General features: G+C 37.4%; 1 protein-coding gene, 1 long non-coding RNA gene and 2 other non-coding genes across 4 annotated transcripts; 2 read left to right on the forward strand and 2 right to left on the reverse strand.

Annotated features, from left to right (window-relative positions):
* Window positions 1–343: 343 nt before the first annotated feature.
* Window positions 344–20540, reverse strand: LOC118279961 (chaoptin). Its single transcript, XM_050702510.1, has 19 exons — window positions 20374–20540; window positions 18887–19165; window positions 18151–18320; window positions 17193–17345; window positions 16562–16665; window positions 15883–15981; window positions 14885–14986; window positions 14063–14207; window positions 12908–13162; window positions 12336–12508; window positions 11607–11810; window positions 10879–11113; window positions 10088–10287; window positions 9506–9590; window positions 8928–9123; window positions 8363–8443; window positions 7232–7429; window positions 6237–6516; window positions 344–4078 (listed from the first exon to the last, which is right to left on the reverse strand). The coding sequence occupies exons 1-19, from the start codon at window positions 20396–20398 to the stop codon at window positions 3643–3645; spliced, it is 3420 nt and encodes a 1139-aa protein (XP_050558467.1). The 5' UTR covers window positions 20399–20540; the 3' UTR covers window positions 344–3642.
* On the forward strand, window positions 5065–5136 carry Trnad-guc (transfer RNA aspartic acid (anticodon GUC)). Its single transcript has one exon. It is a non-coding gene; the product is annotated as a tRNA-Asp (tRNA).
* Window positions 5626–5697, reverse strand: Trnad-guc (transfer RNA aspartic acid (anticodon GUC)). Its single transcript has one exon. It is a non-coding gene; the product is annotated as a tRNA-Asp (tRNA).
* Window positions 20541–20940: 400 nt separating the features above from the next.
* Window positions 20941–22605, forward strand: LOC118280122 (uncharacterized). Its single transcript, XR_004784078.2, has 2 exons — window positions 20941–21133; window positions 21877–22605. It is a non-coding gene; the product is annotated as an uncharacterized LOC118280122 (long non-coding RNA).
* Window positions 22606–22906: the final 301 nt, after the last annotated feature.

Genomic DNA, 22906 nt, shown 5'->3' on the forward strand with positions numbered 1-22906 from the left:
TCATATTGGAATGTATAATATAGAGATTCGATTTCTGACTATATACAAAAGAATCTTAAAATAGTAACAATTGTCTTTTTGTAGATAGATGTGCATATATAGGGTGACTGGTAATTAGTGAACGATATTTAAACACGTGATTGTACTCATGATTACAAACAACTTTCCCGAAGAAACTTTTTTTGTATACTCATTAGTTTTATTTTTATCACAATAACAAAGTAAAGTTCCAAAATATCTACTAGTTACTAGTCTTCCGATAACACGGGCGCGGACGCCTCGCTGATAACAGCTGCCATGCGAAATCACGCGCGAAATTTTGTTATTGTGATAAAAATAAAACTAATGAGTATACAAACAAAGTTTCTTTGGGAAAGTTGTTTGTAATCATGAGTACAATCACGTGTTTAAATATCGTTCACTAATTACCAGTCACCCTATATACAATGTAACACCCAATTTTCACCAGTTATGTTATAAGTCCCATGTAATAGTGGGTGAGATTGTTATACACTGGGCTTAATTTCGAATTCCATGTTTTTTAATAAAAAGTTAAACAATCAAAAATATTAATAATACTTTGCCCAACTTGGGTTTCGAACCCTTGATAATCGTAATCACTGGAGACATCTTAGTCCTTATATTGTAAAAAAATACATGATTTTTTTTTAACTTTTGTATACATATAAAAAAATATATTATATTTTGAGCTCTTTACATCACATATTAGATTTAATACAAGTCAATATACAAAAAAAAATTAAAAAAATAACACAACTTACTTCATCCCTTTAGGGAGGTAAGCAGTTATATAATAGTCATTATTTTGAGATTCATGAAAAAGAAAAAAATATTTACAAAAAAAGTATAGAATTTTTTTAAAGCTTAAAATTGTGAAGATCATTCATTAATAATTATACAATTTATCACACATTAAAGGCAAGCGTCCACAGGCCCGCATCGTACGCAACGGATTTTAGTTTGTCTTGTATAGAAACTCATACAACTGTGTCCACTGATCCGCATCGTACGGACCGCATCATCGGCAATGCCTACATGCGATGCGTACTGATGACGTCATATGGAATGCGTACGATGCGGGCCTGTGGACGCTTACCTTAAATATACATAATTATATACACAACATTTCTTAAAGGGCAGGGCCGTATTATCCCTGAGACAAGTGCCTTGGGCGCCAGGTTGAAGAAGGGCGCCAAGAAACAGGCGCCTAAAGAGTGACCAAACAAAATACGGGCGCCTCTTGAACCAACGAAACAATGTAACCAAGAATTGTATTGTGAATCTGATTGAAAAATAATAACCTATGGAGTTTCTTGCTCGTTCTTCTCCATAGGAATCTACACTTTGGAACGAGCAAATAGAGCAACTAGAGGACTGACCGACAGACAGACGTTATTAATACATATTATTAAATTTGCTTTGACGTTCAAAAGTGCCTTCCTGGTCTATTTGAAATAAATAACTTTGACTTCAACTTTATGATGCGCTTGTCTAGGCTGCTATTTTGATTAAATCCGCCTCTGCCGAAGGGGTAGGCAGAGGTGCACATACAATGTAACACCACGTTAGCATGTCATATACTTTTTTATGGTAAACGAGCAGACGTATCACCTGATGATAAGCAATCGCCGTCGCCCATGGATACTTGAAACACCAGAGGCGTTACAAGTGCGTTGCCGGCCTTTTGGGAGTTAGGAAATTAAGGGTTGTTGGGGAATCGGGGATTGGGAAGATTGGGAAGGGGGGAATTGGGCCTCCGGTAACCTCACTCACACAACACAAATACTGTGTACATTTAAAAAATGAGCAGTTTCAATCCAGATGTTTTAAGATTGGGTTCAGTTATTATTTTGGCCACTAGTTCGTCAACTAGATATTATATTATAATACTATGAAAGAAATAATTCGGGAAAAGAAATTATATTCTTGTGTGTCTAGAAAAAGTAGGATTTTTTTTTACTAATGGAGAAAAAGAAAAAAATTGTGTATTTTTTTTACATTTATACAATGTGATAGGCGTGAGACTTCTAACCCGTTAAGGCTGAGTACTACATCTAATTTTATCGACAAAAAAATAATATGGGGGTTGAACCCCTAATTGAAAATATTGAAAAATAGTGATTTTTTCGGTAAAAATAATTCACAAATGATTTTTTTTCTCACCAAAACATTATCAAACATATGAAAAAAGTAATGAATTAGTTAGCCAAGGTTATTAGCTACCGTTTGTCGTTTTTTTTTGTTTCTACGACGCATACAACCTTTGATATAAAAAAAAGTAAAAAAAAATATTAAAATAGCCATAATTTTTATGGGGAGGGGATTCGACCCCTTCGACCCCCGACTTTTGTCGATAAAATTAGATGTAGAACTCAGCCTTAACGGGTTAGAAGTCTCACCCCTATCACATTGTATATCTAGATGACGAACTTAAATACATTTTACCTATCTAATTTCAACATCATTTCTACTTTTTTTTTTCAAATTGAAAACGTTGTGATCAAAACCATTGGGATGTTTTTACAGTCAAAAATATATCTACAATATAAAAATAAGTCGGGTTTTCCTTCCTGACGCTATAACTCCAGAACGCACGAACCGATTTCCACGGTTTGGCATTCGTTGGAAAGGTCTCGGGCTCCGTGAGGTTTATAGCAAAGATTAATAAGAAATTCAAGAGAAAAGCAGGAAAGCACCTAAAATCAATTGGTGGCGAAACGGAGTTTGCCGGATTTGCTAGTTGTTCATACTAATGAATACATTAAAATTATTGAAAAAAAAATATGTCGTAGTCAAAAACATTTAATGATTACTTCAACTATTCCTTAGTAACGATTTTGTTCCGAAAACAATTGCTAAGGACTGGGTTAAGTAACCATTAAATGACTTAAAGTACAGGCGACGGAAGATTTTCATATTTAAAAAAAATACGACACCAAAATATGCATTCTCTTAAAAAAAATATATTTCAAAAAATACTATTATTTTTGACTGCTCAAAAACATCCCATTTTCTTTTCTATACTTTGAACGTATATTTAAAATCAGCTAAGGATCCATAGTTACCCCCCCATGCCATAATAGGGATGATGACGGGGTATGAAAATTAAAAATCTCTTTAGTCCGTCAGTTAGGTAATGAAAAAATATTAGACACGTATGTTTTTATTTTGTCATATATGATAACAATACTTAGATAAAACGAATCAAAGTTTAAAAGTTAGAAGTGACGTGAGATTATACATATTTCAAATCAATATATCGCTGAAAGTATTTGTTTCTGCGCGAAAATAAATAATATGACACGCCTTTTATCCCATTACAAAAACCGAAAAAAACAATACTTTGCCCGACTCGGGAGTCGAACCCGAGACCTCTTGACCGGCAGTCGCACTTGCGACCACTCGACCAACGAGGCAATCTAACCGCCGTACTCAGAGTCATTTAATGATAACTTAACCCAGTCCTTAGCAATTGTTTTCAATACAAAATCGTTACTAAGGAATAGTTTAAGTAACCATTAAACATCTCTAAATGCGGCAGTAAATCTAAATACGTGTCTAACATTTTAAAAACAATTTACAAGACGGACTTTACAATAAAAAATTGTCACAAAAATAAATCTACAAATCATCAGTTAATTTTAAACATACACTCAAGAATATACACAGCGTAATCAGTATTGAATCACTCACCAGATTTAAAACATTGTTACCGAACCAAGAATATTTAACTTTCTTCTTTGTAAGTCTTCTTTTATCCACATTAAGTTTTCTGGGCCAAGAATTAAAGTCTTCTATCACCTTTTGACACTGACTTGGATGCCATTTTCTTGGCGCGTTATTAGAGTATTTCCCCTGTATACAAATTTCATGGTTTTTCTTATCTTGTAAAGAGATTTTTAGGTCTTCTTCTATAGGGATGGTTAAAGAGCGTAAATTGTAAGCGACGTCGGATGAGTATAGTAGTTTATTTTCGCTGTCTCTGAGGTATAGAATGAAGTCGGCTATGTCTTCGTTTGATGGTATGAACCAGTGTACGTATATTGATGTTTGGGAGCTGTGGGGTAGAAGAAAAATTGTTAAAATGGTGCTTTTTTCTTAATGTGCTATGCTTTCTTTTTGGAGGGAGGAAAATCCAATGACTTCTCCCGCCTTGGGTGAGGCGGGAGGGAGTGTCAGACTCTTACTGACTAAAAACCACCCCGTTCCATCTCCTGCTTTGAGCCGGAGCCCCGGTAACCTGTTACGTTGCCCGCAGCTCCGGAGAAATGTGCTATGCTATGTTGCTGTGGATGCGTTTGGTTTCTACCAATCATATTTATTGGTACACATAGCTTAGCACTGGTGGAAACGGACTCAGCTAAGCTATGTTTTTTGTATGGAAAGATGTGTGCTATGGATGGCTTCCCTACTATCGATACATCGCAAACTCGAGCTGCGCATCTTCCTCGCACAGCTACATAGCTTAGTATCGGTGGAAACGGTCATATAGTTTCACAGCTTAGCTATTACATCTTCGTAGCATAGTCACATAGCACATCTCTGGTGATAGTGGATGGCTAGTAGAGAAGCCATATAGCACACACCCAAAGCACGCATCTTTCCATATCAAAAACATAGGTCATCTGAGTCCGTTTCCACCAATACTAACCTATGTGTGCTGTGCTGATGAATATGATTGGTGGAATCCAAACGCACATAGGTATATCTTAATTATTTATTATGGATTAATTGAAATTAATGCTTTGACCTTTAACTTTAATAAAAGTATATTAACATAACATTAGTCTTCAATAAACATATTAATTTTATTATACACATACTAACTTTAAATATTGACACAACTGTTGCAACAAAAAAATATTTAGAATAATTATATACAAGCAGATTAACCTACCCCAAGTCTGTCATAGCATTTTCAACTTTATATCAAAACTACAAAGCTGAGAATCTAATAAAGAAAGTTAACAAAAAGGTGTAGGTTGATATGCATGGTTACTGTATAAAATATAAGCAATGGCTAATTTCGTCAATGGTAACATGTCTTCGGTAGTATAGTGGTAAGTATCCCCGCCTGTCACGCGGGAGACCGGGGTTCGATTCCCCGCCGGAGAGATTCTTTTTGCAATTTTTAACACGTACATATTTTTGACTTAACTACTTTTTTTAGTCCATTTTAGTATATGTTAAAGTTTTACAATTTTTTAAAACTATTTTTAATTCTATTCATAACTGTTAAGATCTACTGTGTTAACATAGCGCCTTTTATTCACATAATGAGGTAGGCAGGTAGGTAGTCGTAGTGTCCCGGAGGTTTAAAGCCCGCTTCTCATACATGCTAACATCCAAACAAACAAACTTTCTCATTTATAATATTAAGTGTGATTTATGTATGAGCTATAGGTATAGGTTACCTACCTATGCTGCTAGCTAGGTGAACCTATTAGAAAACACTAAGCCTACTGTAAAATTTTTTCAATACACAATATTTAAAAAAAACATTAAATCATAAAAAATCAACATAAATAAACAAAATTAATATCAAATTATAATAGAAAATTAAAATACAACGCTAGAAAAACCTAAAAAAGCTACAAAAAGAATCTCTCCGGCGGGGAATCGAACCCCGGTCTCCCGCGTGACAGGCGGGGATACTTACCACTATACTACCGAAGACTTGCTTCATCGGACGAAATTAGCTACCTCTTGATACAATATGATATAAATAATTGTTCTTGAAATATTTTTTATGAATTGTGTAATGAATACAACTTAAATTCTTATTTGAAGATGCACATATACTGACGCGCGGTTTCACCCGCTCTGTTCGGTTTCTGTAGGTCATAGCGTGATTTTTTATAGGCTATAAGCCTTCCTCGATTAATGGACTATCCAACACAAAAATAATTTATTTTATTCAAATTGGACCTACTATAGTTCGAAACCTACCAACGGCAAGTACCAATATGACATTTTCCGAGTTATATGTATTTAGCCACCACTGACGAATAGTGAAGGAAAACATCGTGAGGAAACCTGGGCTTATAGTTTCTAATTATAAGTTTGAAAACACCAACCCGCATTAAGCAAGCGTGGTGATTAATACTCAAACCTTCTCCGTGTGAGAAGAGGCTTTTGGTCAGCAGTGGTCACTTATAGGCTGTTGATGATATTAAATGACATAATAAACCAAAATAAAATAAAAAAACACTTACTATTGAATATCCCGGAAAGCCAAATCCGGCTCGTTGATAAAATCGAAAGCACTTTCCGCATCAGTGTTGCTATACTCCATAATTTTATTGTCAACCTCAGTGTTGCCAGTGCACAATAATCTGTCTTCGTCCACAGATAATAAATTCTCGTTTTCGAGCGTTGTTGGCTCGGAACAAGTGAGGTTTTGATATTTTTCATCTGTTCTTAGAGAAGATGGTTTCATGTGGTTCAAATAGTGCTTCAATGGGCGCGTGAAACAGTCGCATTTCAAATGGTTACCTGTAAATATGTGTTTTGTTATATTGTGTAAAACTGTCTTTGTTAAAAGATAGCACATTACTTATGTGTGTGCTCAAAGATATTATATAAAAAAAACTGCGTGTGTTCACATAACCTCTAATTTCTATTCTATATCTATAAGTGAGGACTTGTAATTGGATTTATGTTGTCTATGAAATCTCTCTTTTGTTAAGTTTTTATATAGCTGTAAGTCTTCCATAGTGTAATAAATAAATAAAAAATAAATATTATTTGAAAATAGAGATTAAAATATGGAACGAGCAAATAGCTTCAATAGAGGACTGACTGACAGACAGACGTTTTTGTATATGCAACGTCACGCCTTTTATCCCCGAAGGGGTAGGCAGAAGTGTATCTGCACATTACGGCACGTAATGCCACTGTACAATGTACACCCACATTTCACTATTTGTGTTATAAGTACCATATAATAGGGAGTGAGCCTATTGCCATATACTGGGCACAATTCTAGACTCCTGAAATATTCGAAAAACGGGAAAGCCCAGTAATACTTTTACCCGACCCGGGAATCGAACCCGAGACCCCTTGTCTGGCAGTCAGTGTTTTAGCTCTCGCTGTAAATTTGCATTTGGATTTAAATAAATAAATCTCCAAATAACCCTTTACCCGACCCGGGAATCGAACCCCACACACCCAAAACCTAACTCAAAACCACCAAAATGATCACTCTTACCTTGAAACAATATAACAGTACCCTCCTTTATAATCTTCTTAACCAACTCAGGCTCGAAGCTAATTAGCTCATTATTTCTCAAATCTAATAACTTTAAGTGTTTCGCCGCTATTATATTTGGGGTAGGCAAAGTTTGTAGTGAATTGTTGAACAAGTGTAATTCTGTTATATTCTCCGGTAATGAGAATTTTATTTCCGCTGTAAAATAAAGAAAAACAATTAAATATATAAAATCTTGCTTTTAAGAATGCTTTTCCACCAGAGATGTGCTATGTAGCTATGCTACGAAGATGTAATAGCTAAGCTGTGAAACTATGTGACTGTTTCTACTGATACTAAGCTATGTAGCTGTGCGAGGAAGATGCGTAGCTCGAGTATAAGTTCGTTTCCACCGGTGCTATGCTATGTATAACAATGAAAATGATTGGTGGAAGCCAAACGCATCCACAGCGTAGTATAGTGTATATATGGTGACTAGTAATTAGTGAACGATATTTAAACACGTGATTGTACTCATGATTACATACAACTTTCCCGAAGAAACTTTGTTTGTATAATCATTAGTTTTATTCTTATTACAACAACAAAATAAAATAAGTAAAGTTCTAAAATACCTACTAGTCTTAATATAACACGGGCGACTCGCTGCTAACAGCTAATCATGCGAAAGGACGCGCACGCGATAGTTTGTAGTTTATACATACATACATACATATCGTCACGCCTTTAATCCCTGAAGGGGTAGACAGAAGTGCACATTATGGCACGTAATGCCACTGTACAATGTACACCCACTTTTCACCATTTATGTTATAAGCCCCATGTAATAGGTGGTGAGCCTATTGCCATATACCGGGCACAATTCCAGACTCCGTGCTACCACTAAGAAAATTTCGAAAAACCGAAAAAAGCCCAGCAATACTTCGCCCGCCCCGGGGAATCGAACCCTAGACCCCTTGCCCGGCAGTTGCACTTGCCACCACTCGGCCAACGAGGCAGTCACTCGGCCAACGAGGCAGTCACTCGGCCAACGAGGCAGTCACTCGGCCAACGAGGCAGTCACTCGGCCAACGAGGCAGTCTTTGTATTTGTAGTTTATTTGTGTAAATAAATAAAATAATTAATACTTACTTGTAGACCTCGAAACTAAATCCTTGAGGTTATTGTGTGATAAATCTAGTATCTGTAGCGATGTCAGGTTTCCTAGGACATCTGGAAACAAAAACAGATATAATTATGTATTATGTAACGTTTTGTAATTCAGTCATACTGTAACTGAGCCATTCTGTAATTATATACTTCTGTAATGAAATCTTGTCCATATTTTAACTATCAGTAATTTTGTCATTACATAATTGCCAGTCTGTAATTATTTCAATCATGCCTAATTGTATCTTTCTGTAAATAATGTATCAGAGATATTGTAAAAAACATTTTTTGAAAAGAGTAACGATGGAGTTTCTTGCTCGTTCTTCTCCATTCGAAGCAACACTTTGGAACGAGCACCTAGCTTCACTGACAGACAGACTGACGGACAATTCAATTTGACGTTTCAAAAGTGCCTTATTTAGGATTAATTGAAATAAATGCTTTGACTTTTTTGTAATTTTGTTATTACGTAATTCAGTCAATCTGTAATTTTTTATTTTTGAAATCTGCATATCTTTTTGTCTTAATAAACTATAAAAACACTTACTATTACGAATATCATTGATGAAGTTCCCAGCTAGATTCAACTTCGTAACTTTCTTAGCTCCTAAAGTGATGTCGTGTGTGAGAACAGGTATCTCATTGTAACTCAGGTCAATTTCTTGCAGTCTGTACGGGATCCAGGGACTCGCGGGAAACATCTTCTTCGTTAGAAAACCGAATTTATTGTGGCTTAGGATTACCTGGAATTGTTGAATGTAAAAATATCTAATTAATAAGGTACGTTTTAACTAAAGTCCGTACTTATTTAAAAAATAATTATAAAAGCAGTTTTAAAACTTTATTGGAAACTGGCCCATAGAATGGCACTTTTAGCAGTTATGTTAAAGTGCACATTAAAACTTTAGTTCCTGTTTTAATTAAACTATAAAAACATTTTAAATAATTTTAGAGGTTAGGAATTTAAGGGTTGTTGGGGAATCGGAGATTGGGACGGGACAACGCTGTGGTTGTTTCACGTCAGTTTTCTGCTCGGCCGTGGTATCACTCCGGTCAAGCCGGCTCATTCGTGCCGAAGCATGGCTCTCCCACACTTAAACTTTATAATAATGATGGTTAGTTTACCTTCTCTAGAGACAGGCAGTCGTCCAGCAGACCATTCGTCTTATTGTCAATCTTTTCCAAATAATTGTGCGATAAATCCAATTTCCTGAAACACAAAATACGTATGTAATGTAATTACGTTTTTTATAAAAAGTTACTTTATCTTTGATTTCTTAATTCAATTTCATTTTGATGTTAATAAATATAATACAATTTGTAGATCACATCAAGAATTGTTTCGCACGGGAATCGAACTCACGGTACGTTGCAGCAACCGAAAGTAAATTTTGTAGTATATTAAATTAAAATTAATACTACTACTGACACAAGTGCGACTGCTGGACAAGGGGTCCCGGATTCGATTCCCGGGTCAGGCAAAGCATTACTGGGCTTTTTTCAATCTTTCAAAAATTTCTTAGTGGTAGCACGGAGTCTAGAATTGTGCCCAGTATTTGGCAATAGGCTTACCCTTATTACATGGGACTTATAACACAAATGGTGAAAAATTGGTGTACATTGTATAGCGGCATTACGTGCCGTAATGTGCACCTCTGCCTACCTTCGGGGATAAAAGGCGTGACGTTGCATATAAATACTACATACCTCAAAGCAACCAATCCTTTAAACGCCTCATTAGGTATATGTTTCAACATGTTGCCGCTGAGCGACAAGTCGAGCAACTGTTGCATGCCGTTGAACGAGCGTTGCGCAACTGTTGTCAACTGGTTGCGCGACAAGTCTAGCTTGAACATCGTCGGTAGGTTACCGAACGCTGATCTACTCAGCTCTGTTAAATTGTTGTCCTGTGAAATATGCGAATAATATGTTAGTATGAAGCATAGTAGTTGTTCTTAAGTTCTCGTGCTATTCATATTCCCAGATTCCCTATTTCTCCCGTTAATTACAACTAATTTGTCCTCAGTTCTCGTCTCGATCTCAATCATATATATTTCAGTCTCCAGCATATTATATATATGGTTCCTTATGATTTAATTTAAACCACATATTTGTTATCATCTTGCCCATCTTGGCTGACGATAGACGAAAAATGAGCGAAATAGGCTCAGTAGGTAAGCCAAAAAGTGCGCTTGTCCGTTTGAGCTAATTTGAACACTCTTTACAAATGCGGCATTATAACAACCGCGCCACATGTCCGTAACATTAAAAAAGTCATGGTTGACTCAGTATATTAATGGAGAAAAGCTCTACTAGTTTCGAGTCACAGAAGGACAGTTCATCATGAGCAGCGTGCGCAGCCTATTCCCTCTGTGACTCGAAACTAGTAAAGCTTTTCTCTATTAATGTATCCTCATATTTTTCCATTCTCCTTCCCAATCTTACTACCAAACCGAATCAAAATCCCACACATTTCACTAAAATAACAATTCACAAACCTGCATATACAAATACTGCAAGCTAGTCAACGTGCTGAAGGCCTCCCACGGAGGTTTAGTCAACCCGTTGGCCGACAGGTCGAGCGACTGCAGCGTCAACAGGCTGGAGAACGAGTCGCCAGTCAACGAGTCGCCCAACATGTTGGCCGAGAAGTTGAGCCGCAGTAGCGCGTTCATTGTCGGCCATGTGTTCGGTTTTATTTCTGTTAAGTTGTTGTAGGCTACGTTTAATTCGCTGGAAAAGAAAGATTTTTTGAGTTCGAATTCGAATTTGTGACTAGCTTACTCCAAATGATTAAATTACAGAATTATTCAATAGCAGAATGACAAATTACAGGATGACTAAATTACAGAACGAAAAATTACAGAATGCCTAAATTACAGGATTATTCAATTGCGGAATGACAGAATTAGTGAAGGATTAACTATAAGATTATTCAATTGCAGAATGACAGAATTACAGAAGAAGTAAATTTCACAATGATTTAACAACAGAATGACAAATTACAGAAGGACTAAATTAAACGATTATTCAAATGCAAATAACACAATTACAGAACGCTTGACTTACGGACCAACCTAATTACAGAATGACTTAATAACGGAATATCTGAAAATCTGAACTACAGAATGACTGAATTACATATCATTAAACCTCTTCAGATCTTAGTCATGACACCCACGAGAAGTATACAGATGGTTAACAAACAAAAAACTATGCGACTCACCCCAAACTGATAGGTATTTGGAAGAGCTTCGGTAAATAGTTGTAGCTCATATCGATCAATCGACAGCTGACTAGTTTGGCCATACTGCCGCGCGATACGTCTGTCAGTTTGTTGTGCGATAGATCCAGTTCCAGTATTGTCGGTATTGTACCGAACGTCGCGGGTTTGATCACCTCCATTGAGTTGTAGCTTAGGTTCAGAAATCTGTAAAAAATAATACTTTCTGATATAAAATTTTAAGTGTGGGAGAGCTATGCTTCGGCACTGCTGGGTCGGCTCGACCGGAGTGATACCACGGCCTCACAGAAAACCGACGTGAAACAAGGCTTGCGTTGTGTTTCGTTGTGTGGGTGAGGTTACCGGAGGCCCAATTACACCCCTTCCCAATCCCCGAATCCTCAACAACCCTTAAATTCCTAACCCCTTATAGGGCCGGCAACGCACTTGTTACTCCTCTAGTGTTGTGGGTGTTCATGAACGACGCTGATTGCTTATCATCAGATTAGCTTTATATCCCAGAAAAAAAAACTATTTTATTAAAAAAAATATTCAAAAACTGCATCAAACAATATATTGCCCCACCAGAGAATCGAACATGAGACCCTAACTTAGCAATCACATTTAGACTGTCAAAGGATCAAACCCTAAACAATTCACTCGACAATAAACAACTTTGTATCAACGAAATACATACGTACATAAATAAAATAATCTAAAAATTAGACTTACCTTATAGAAAACAAATTTTGGAAGACCGCATTGAATATTTCACTCAAGTTGTTATGTGACAAGTCGACTGTGTGCAGTTCGTATAGTTTCGGGAACGCTAACTTTGGTATAGATTCGATTCTGTTGTACGACGCATTCAGCACTTGTATGCCTGTCATATTGTGGATTGGTATCTGAAAATATAAAAAAAGACATTAAAACATTAAGTTATTAAACATATTGAAGGAGTTGGGAATCGAATCTGGAACCATTTATCATTATATCAATGTTAAGATTTCAACAAAAACATCAATAATGTTTTTGCCAGCCAGGGAACCGAACCTGAGCCTATTTACTGGGGAACACTGTAATATAAACTGTTCGAAAAGTTGAAAAAAAAAACAGTTATTTATTGGCTGACCAGGGAATCGAACCCAAGAACCTTTGCTTAACAGTCGCAATGGCAACCACACAACCATTTACAAATTTCAAAGAAAATACACTTTACGAGAACACTCGATTACTTTCGAGCATACAACCTAAGGGCTCCGACCAACCTCGAAAACATACAACCCAAAAAAAAAACAACTTACCTGAGAAAAATCGACGAATTCATTATGCGACACTTGCAAATGATACGCATAGCTGTTTTCATCGAAAGCCCTAGGGCTGATTTTAGACAGATTATTATGGCTAAAGTCGAGCAAAGTCATATTATTGCAATTTTGGAACGCCCCCGTTTCTATAGTAGATAGCGCATTATGTGAAACATTCACTATCGCTTGGTATAAGTCTGTAAACGCCTGATTTTCTATTATAGTTATATTATTCTCTGCCATGTTTATTAACTGAAAAAAAAAAAGGATTTAATTAGTAATATGTACTTGATTTTATTTAGGGTTTGGTCAAACAGGGAGTCAAAGCCGAGACCACTTACTAGGGTATCGTAGTGATATTTTTAAGATGAGTTATTTAATTTAATGTTATTGTGAAATGTGGGTGTACATTGTATAGTGGCATTACGTGCCATAATGTGCACCTCTGCCTACCCCTTCGGGGCTTAAAGGCGTAACAATATGTATGTCTGTATACATATACATGACTAAATGACTAAGTGACTTGTGACGACTGACTTGTCGTATGAAAAGCAATTAAATTACCTTTAAAATGAGAGTATTTGGTTGAAAAACTAATGTATTTTTTTACTTTCGAGGATTCTTTAAAATGAAATGATAATTGCTAGTGGCTCCGTTTATTTGCTCCCAAGTGTATTAAGTAGTGACTTGAAAGTCACTTAGTTAAAACTAATGAAACTTATGTCCGAATACTCAAACGCTACTCAATTTTAAGACGCTCTCAAAACTAGTTCTGTCCCTATCAATTCTTTATAAAATGACAGAGATAGCACGATATTTAAGTACAACTTAAAATTGAGTAGCGTTTGAGTAATCGGGCGTTAGGCGCTTATCATTGACTATGATGACTAGTGACTAAATGACTAATGACTAACGACTAACAAGTGAATTTTTTTTAAAAAAAAACGTTGCCCCACATTAGGATTTTCTCCTGTGTCGTGGGTGCGTTTAAAAACATACAATTTCACATGCACATGACATCCAGACCCGAAACAACAATTTGTAGATCACACAAAGACTTGCTCCATGCGGGAATCGAACCCGCTACCCGTTGCGCGGCAGCCAGTTGCCCAGCCACCGCACCAACCGTGCACCCTTATATAAAACACTCACCTCAGCGTATTTAACCTGCTGAAACATTTGGAAGTCAATCTTCTTAATTTTATTCCTCGCTAGATCAATGGTACCGATTCTTGTGACGGCTGAGAATGTGCCGCGACCGACGTCTGATATCTGATTGTCTTGTAGGTAGAGACGTCTGGAAAATAAAATTATACATGTATAATAATATGAAAATTAATCGCTACATGTATGTGTTGCTTAGCCTTTACCCTTAACCCTTTAATTCCTAACCCCCAAAAGGTCGGCAACGCACTTGTAACGCTTCTGGTGTTTCAAGAACGAACGAGACAGACAAACGTACTTACCCATTTATAATATTATCTATCTTTCGTCACGCTTTTTATCCCTTAAGGGGTAGGCAGAGGTGCACATTACGGCACGCCATGCCACTGTCCAATGAACAACCACTTTTCACCATTTATATTAAAAGTCCCATTTAACAGGGGTGTGATCCTATTGCCATATACTGGACACAATTCCAGACTCCGTGTTACTAAACCGAAAGAAGCCCTACAATACTTCGCCCGACCCGGAAATCGAACCCCTTGCCCGGCAGTCGCACTTGCAACCACTCGGCCAAAGAGACAGTCATTTATAATATTTAACCATTTATAATACCTACATGAAAATCAACTCTTAAAAAGTAAGCTCCAAAAATTTATTATTTGTAAAATTTTGGATTGAACTTCTTTTTGAGTTTTTAAACTCTTAAATTTTATGGATTTCGATATTATAACTAAGACAGCATTATACAATTTCCTATACAAAATGTACCGCGCTTCTGAAATACAAGGAATATAAATAATATCTTACCTCAAAAATCTCATGCCTCTAAAGCTGTTTGTGTCCAGTTTTTTAATCTTATTGTTGTCCAAATGCACCACTTTGATTACCGTGTTCCTGGCGAACATGCCTCTGTAATATAACATCACAGCGTTTAGCAGTAGAAGGGGTAGGCAGAGGTGTAGCATTTATATAAGAAACAAAGAAATAGATACTGAAGTTTTTTTGTTTTATTAAGTCACTAGCTCCTGGCAAGAGCTTCGCCCGCGTTTCCGTGGGATAAAAAGATAAGATAAAAAGAAAAGATATCTTATAACCCAAGTCAGCTCATACCTTGTCGGTATACCAGATTTCATCAAAAACCGTTCCGTAGTTTCAGTGTGATTGACAGACAAACAAGCAAGCAAACTTTCACATTATATACACACACAGATATTATATAGTGTGATAATAAGAAGTGAAAAAACCCACACTTCACCCCGTTTATAGGTTTAAAATGCTGGACAAAAAATCCCCCGCCCCTCATGATTTTTTTGCCAAACCCCTCCCCTAATAGACGCTCACACGATTATATAATTTATGTCCCCGTTTTGTAAAGGGGGGAAAATCATCCAAAGACTTCTCCTGCCCTGGGTGAGGCGAGAGGGAGTGTCAGACTCTTACTGACTAAAAACCACCCCGTTCCTACTCTTGTTTTTAGAACCGGAGCCCCGGTAAACCCGCTAGATAGTCTGCAGCTAATGAATATTCAAGTGCTTTAGAATAAGAATAAGACATTTTATTTGCTCAAACATGTGTATGCATACAGAATTAAGAAAAAAATTAAAGGAATATGAGATCTTAAATCTTAAATAAATGATATTTATTTTGCAAATAGGTTACAATGTAACTCTTTTACACGTCAATCTCTTAAATAGCTAGATGAGGCCGGCATTTCCTATCCGACTACTCTGAGAAGAAATGCCGAAACAAACTCAGAGGTCATAGTCTCTTTTAAAGTCCTTAAATAATGGTAGAATGGTGCTTACCTCGGTATTTCACCAATTTGATTATGGCTTGCATTACACCATCCCAACTTGGTCAGGTCTCCTATATGACTGCCGTCCAGCTTTGTAATACTATTGTAACTGAAAAATAGATATAATATATCATTTTAATTGTATTGTGAACCAGATTGAAAAAGAGTAACCTATGGAGTTTCTTGCTCGTTCTTCTCCATAGGAATCTACACTTTGGATCGAGCACCTAACTTGAGACTAAGAGACAGACTGACGGACAATTCAATTTGGCGTTTCTCAAGTACTTTGACTTTGAAGGATCGATTTCCTGAGAAATACAACCCGGGTATTTTCAAGGTCAAATAAGTCTGTGTGTTCCATCCTCGGCCACATCTTCGCTTCGCCGTTCTGGCAGTAAGCGGGTTGGCGGCCAAACGCAGACTTGTCAACGTTAAAAAAAAATGTAATTTTCCAAATATTGACTGCACGGTTGGTGCGGTGCAACTGGCTGCCGTGCAACGTGTAGCGGGTTCGATTCCCGCACGGAGCAATTCTTTGTGTGATCCACAAATTGTTGTTTCGGGTCTGGGTGTGATGTGTGTGTGAACTTGTATGTTTGTAAACGGACCCACGACACAGGAGAAAATCCTAATGTGGGGTAACGTCTAGATTTTTTTTTTTGAAAAAAATTAAATGATCCTATATTTACCTTAAATCCAAGACTTCAGTATCCCTTAGTCCCTTGAATTGGTTCCGTTTCAGTGTCGCCAGCTTATTGCCGTGCAAGTCCAGCTTTTTTAGCTTTTTCAATACCTGTAACAAAAATAACGAAGTGTTTAAATTAAAATTCAACCCAAATCTTTAATGCGGATACATGGGGGATGGGGTATGGAGGATGGGGGATGGAAAATGGGGCATGGGGGATGGGGTATGGAGGATGGGGGATGGAAAATGGGGGATGGGGTATGGGGGATAGGAGACTACGGATGGGGGATGGGGTATGGGGGATAGGAGACTACGGACGGGAGATGGGGGTGGAGAATGGGGGATGGAGAATGGGGCATGGGGGATGGGGTATGGGGGATAGGAGACTACGGATGGGGGATGGGGTATGGGGGATAGGAGACTACGGATGGGGGATGGGGTATGGGGGATAAGAGACTACGGATGGGAGATGGGGGTGGAGGATGGAGTATGCAGGATAGGGGATGGGGTATGCGGCATTAGATGTGAAAGGAGGGGTATTGGGCACCCTAGTAACATGGTTCAAGGCGGTTTGAAACCCACCACGGAAACATGGGCGAAGCTGCTGGCAGAAGCTAGTAAGAAGTGTTGTTTACCTGAAATGTCTCTGGTGGCATATCAGCTATAAGTCCGTTTGTCAGATGCAACCTCTCCAACTTGCCAGCTGCCTCGCTACCCACGAATATGTCTTTACCCAACTTGGTCATTTTGTGTCCGTCTATTGAAAGCACTGATAGGTTTCCTAGGATCTGAAATTAAAAGAAACCAAGATTAATTAATTATGCAAATAACTAGGTACCTTTATAGACGTGTGGGAGAGCCATGCTTCGGCACAAATGGGCCGGCTCGACCGGAGTGATACCACGGCCTCACAGAAAACAGACGTGATACAACGCTTGCGTTGTGTGATTGATGATACCGGAGAACCAATAACCCCCTTCCCAATCTTCCCAATCTCCGATTCCCAAACAACCCTTAGATTCCTAACCCCCAAAAGGCCGACAATGCACATGTAACGCCTCTGGTGTTTCAAGTGTCCATTAGCGGCGGCCTTTGCTTACCATCAGGTGATAAGTCTGCATGTTTACCAGCTAATAAATAAAGAAACACCTTATATTTTAAGGAGTGCCAAATACGACCACCAAACATAGGGGATTAGGTTCGATACCTAATCCCCATCCTGATAAAAATAAAACTAATGAGTATAAAAAGTTTTTTTGGAAAAGGTGTTTCTAATCATGAATACAATCACGTGTTTAAATATCGTTCACTAATTTACATAGCACTCATAACATAAATGGGTGTGAAGCGTATGTTACATTGTATATAGTACACCTCTGTCTACCCCACTGGCATGATAACTTCTTATAACAACTCACCATTTTTTTTTTGTTTTTGAGGGGGGAAAATCATCCTATGACTTGCCTTGGGCGAGGCGAGAGGGAGTGTCAGACTCTTACTGACTAAAAACCACCCCGTTCCTTCTCCTGCTTTTCGAGCCGGAGCCCCGGTAAACCCGCTAGGTAGTCCGCAGCTCCGGATATAACAACTTACCATAAAAGCATCTTTAGGAAACTCCTCAATTGCAGTATTGGTCATATAAAGCTCCTGCAGAGTCCTATTCACTCCGGCGAAGGCATACTGGTCTATAGTCTTGATGGGAGTGTCAATGAATTCTATCACTCTTATTGTAGATCTGTGAAATAGAGGGCCGAAGAGGTTCGCTGGAAAATAGAGGAAAATGTGTTTAGATTTATCATTTTTAACTGACTTCAAAGAAAAGTGTGGGTACTTTGATTTGTAATGTATGTGTGTGCGTATGTTTGTCTGTGATCATCTCACGATTGGCTGAACCGATATTGGTACTGTTTTAAAAAAGGGTTTGTTACACACAACACAACGTTACAGAAAAGTTTTTAGTATTTTGTATGTATTACTTGTTTTTAAAAGTGTAATTTCATATGTGTATAATAGTGCTAGCCATGATTCATGGGCCGGCTCGACCACGCCTCTTACGCCTCAACGGTTGCGTTGTGTATCGCTGTGTCAATGAGGTTACCGAAGGCCCTATTATCCCCCTTCCCAAACTTTTCAATCCTCGAGCAACGCTCAAATGCCTAAAAGGCCCAAAGGCCAACGCACTCATAACGCACTTGTAACGCCTCTGGTGTTTCAGGTGATTGAATGAGGTGATGGGCGATTGCTTACCTTCAGGTGATCAGGATGTTCCTTTACTGGCTTAACTATATCATAAAAAATGTGGTATTAAGCTAAATTATAAAATACTCACTAATTTTACACTCATTCAGCACTAATTTCTCAATTGGCAACCCCAACCCAGCAATGTTGCCAAGCCCGACACTTAGTATTGCCAGGCCTGTATTTTCACATCTTATATATAGACCACTGTCGGACCCTTTTTCACAGACACAAGGGTACAAGAGAGTGGTGGTGGAGTCTTTGGGGCATGGGTACAATGGCCCTGGAGGTATATACTCAGAGTTTGTATATGTTAATAAAGTTGCCAACGTGAAAAATATTTTTGTGACCATTTTTGTGGGTGAGCGATCTGGAAAATGAAAAATGACATTTTAAAATTAAGTTTTTAACACATTTAATGCCGTGGTGGTCACCGGTGACCGACGTTAGCGGAGGATTTGCCTTCAACAGTTTTTTATTGGCAGTCAAAGACTTAAATGTAGCTTCTTTTAAATTGCAGTAATGTAAAACGGGGTGAATAAAATTCAATGGGTGAATAGATATACATACAGGATTAGGGGGTGAATAGATGTTAGAATATTTTCCCAACATCTATTCACCCCTCTTCTGTGCCTATTCAGCCTTCGAATTCTATTCACGGCATTTAAACTTTATTAACTTAAATAAAAACTGTGTCTTGCGGCAACAGCATAAAAAATTATTCAATACTTTTGGAGATTATCGTAAGCAGACAGACAAAGCATTATATAATTTTTATAACTATGTATATGTAAAATGAACAAGATTAAAAGGTGTTCTATCATATTATCTATTTTCCTTGATCACAATTATTGCATCAGATTGTTTAACCATTTTCTTTTACAAATAAGATTCTTATTGACGGAAACATAAACATTTCATAAAATTTAAATATAAATCCCATATAAGACAGCGGCCCATTAATTAATTAAGTTAAACGATGTGACAAGACACATTTGAACCACTCTTAGAACTGACTAATGAGAAAAATATTTATTTTTAAATTATAATATTTACTTCAATATACCTTCTAAAATATAAAATCAAAAATGTGTTTCTAGTAAAATACATATGAAAGTGTTATTTAAACAAACAGGAAGAATTTAAATATCAATCATAAAAGTAGTATAAACAATAAACATACAGTATACAACTTTAAAATCATATTTTATTTTAATGAAATAAAAGTTATAGAAAAAAATTGTTTACGTGACAAAAAGCAGTGTTCTAAATTTAACTTTGTGAAGTATTACATTCTTTATACCTACTGCTTTAAAGGACAATGTGACGACAAAAGCGACCAAGGCTAAGTTGACGACAACTTAACTCGATTCAAGTTAATTCAAAGGTCGATAAAACCAGTTTAACTTACAATAAAACATACATAAATAAACCAACTTAATCATCAATAATCTACGTCTAATTATTATCATTAAATGCGTATCAATTCACTTGCAATAAACAGAAAACATAACTTTAAAATAGTTTGCAAACTACGAAAAACTTTCACTTTTAAAATATAGCTCAAAAACAAAATACCTGTGCTTAATCCTTGATACAACATGGATTACGCAAAATCCTGCAGTTGATGTCCGATTTTCTAAATCCGTAACATAATTATTACGTTAATAATACGTAATTTATTTGCTTAGAAAAACTGCGAAACTTCACCCCACCATGATCAACACGGAACTAAATTACAGATTAAAAATCGGACCCAGGGTCAAACATAGACAAGCTCAGAAGTGTCATGTGTCAATTTATCAGCTGTCATGTCAATATGGAATAGACAAAAATGTCTTTTTTGTACTCATGTAGGCAAAGGTATCGACATCGAGTTGTATTTGTTTTTCCTTATTAATAATGATTAAATAAAAGGATATTAACTATGTCAGTCGCGTCGAGAATTATGAAAATGAATTAAAGACAATTTTTTATTAATAAATATTCAAATCCCAAAACTAGTAGTTAAAAAAGTCTTAGCATCGATTTAGGTATACGTTTAATGTGCGTTTAGAGAGTCTTTCTTTCTTATATTTCCTTCTTGGATCAATTATACGAACTGTTTGATAGAAGCCCAACTACTTACATAAATACTCTTTGTTGCATCAATCCCTATACTTATTAACTCTTTGATCAATCGTAATCTTTCTGTCATGATAATGTCTGAATGGATTTAATTTTCTTATTTTACAAAAGTTTAATTAATCGTTTTAATTTAAACTAGTCCAACTATAATTATATTAAATCATCATAGCTAGATTAAGTTTTATAGGTACGGACTTTAAATAAGAGTATTGTAAGTCAATTAAATTATGTGTAGTTTTTATGAAATGTTACAATTTAAGGATCGAGTATTGCATTCTTTAAAGTATACAATTTTAACTTTGGTACATGTGTAAAGATTGGCCACAGAAAGCTTTGCATAGAGACGAGTGGAAGGAAGGTAGGGAGGCCTTTGCCCTGCAGTGGGACGACCATGGCTGAAAATAATATATAAATAACATGTGTAGAGGGTCAAGAGAAGCTTAACTAGTTAGTGGGGTCGTCACCTTTGGCTCCCGCCCGCTTTCTGTGTCCAGATAATCATAGTATCTCTATGTGTACGTGGTCTCTCACTGTAGGCCTTACAAAGAAGCTCTAGGTCGCTCAGGGCGCTATAGAAAGGGATATGCTCGGAGTTTCTTTGCGAGACCGAATAAAAACGAGGATATCCGCAAAAGAACAAAAGTCACCGAGATAACCCAGGGGATAAGCAAGCTGAAGTGGCAGTGGGCAGGACACATAGCGCAGAGAACCGACGGTCGCTGGGGCAGAAAGGTTCTCGAGTGGAGACCGCGTACTGGCAAGCGCAGCGTAGGACGTCCACCCACAAGGTGGACAGACGACCTGATTAAGGTCGCAGGGAGCCGCTGGATGCAGGTCGCTTCCAACCAGCCTATCTGGAAGTCATTGGGGGAGGCCTATGTTCAGCAGTGGACGTCTTATGACTGATAGGATTTAGTTATATTTGTAATTGTAATACATATTTCATTCTTTCAGATATCTACGTAGAATAAATTTCATCGGTTTACAATAAAATTATAAGACAGCCAGCAAGGGTTGCCATACGCAAAAAAGTAAATTATACTGCTGAGCAGTAATATTTACTGAGAAAAAATTTCAGTAAAATGTGTGAGCGAAATAGTGAACAGAAACCGTTCCGCTGCGACGATGTTAGGGGGGAAAAGTTCTTTACACAGACCGACGAAGTGGGGGGTGGGAACACGTGGTTCGATATATGTTGCTTCCCATATGTTTTGGGGTCGAAATTTTGGGAGTGTTGCGTGCAAATGTGTGAGGGGGGCAACCAACTGATGGTCTACATGATGCTCCTACAATACTGTATATGTAAGATCACACGAGCAGTATCGCCGAGCCCCATCTTCTACCCATACTACTTCTACATGGTCGTACAAGTTTGTATGATTTCTGCCATATTCCTAACTATATGGTTGCTTTGGGGCCGGTCGGTGATAATCCCCTTCTTCAAAGCATTTTATTACGCAATGATTCAAGATTATGATGATCTCATAGTACCAAAGAGGAAAAAATCGAAACCGAATATATCACGTTTAACTTTTAAAAAGTATTGTTTTAAAAAAGGGGACATTTTCGACACGCAAGTGGATAGAAGCATGTCGCCCATAGCTGTCCGTCCTACGACTATTGTCACCTTCGTATCTCAACTTTTAATCAATGAATTTATTTAGAAATACACGCTAGCAACAATGTTGTATTTTATTTATACAAATAACTCTTTTTCAGAAGGGTGTGGTTGGGCTTTTGGGCGAAGCGTGAGGGAGTGTCCTGTGTCAGACTCTTACTAACTAAAAACCACCCCGTTCCTATTTCTGACTGCACTGTTTTCACTGCACGGTTGGCGCGGTGGCTGGGCAACCGGCTGTCGCGCAACGTGTAGCGGCGCAACCGTGCGGGAATCGAACCCGCTACTCTCTTTGTGTGATCCATAAATTGTTGTTTGGGGTGTAGATGTCATATGTATGTGAACTTGTATGTTTGTAAACGCACC

The sequence above is a fragment of the Spodoptera frugiperda genome, chromosome 22 (genome assembly GCF_023101765.2).
Source record: "Spodoptera frugiperda isolate SF20-4 chromosome 22, AGI-APGP_CSIRO_Sfru_2.0, whole genome shotgun sequence".
Classification (NCBI taxonomy): Eukaryota; Metazoa; Arthropoda; class Insecta; order Lepidoptera; family Noctuidae; genus Spodoptera; species Spodoptera frugiperda.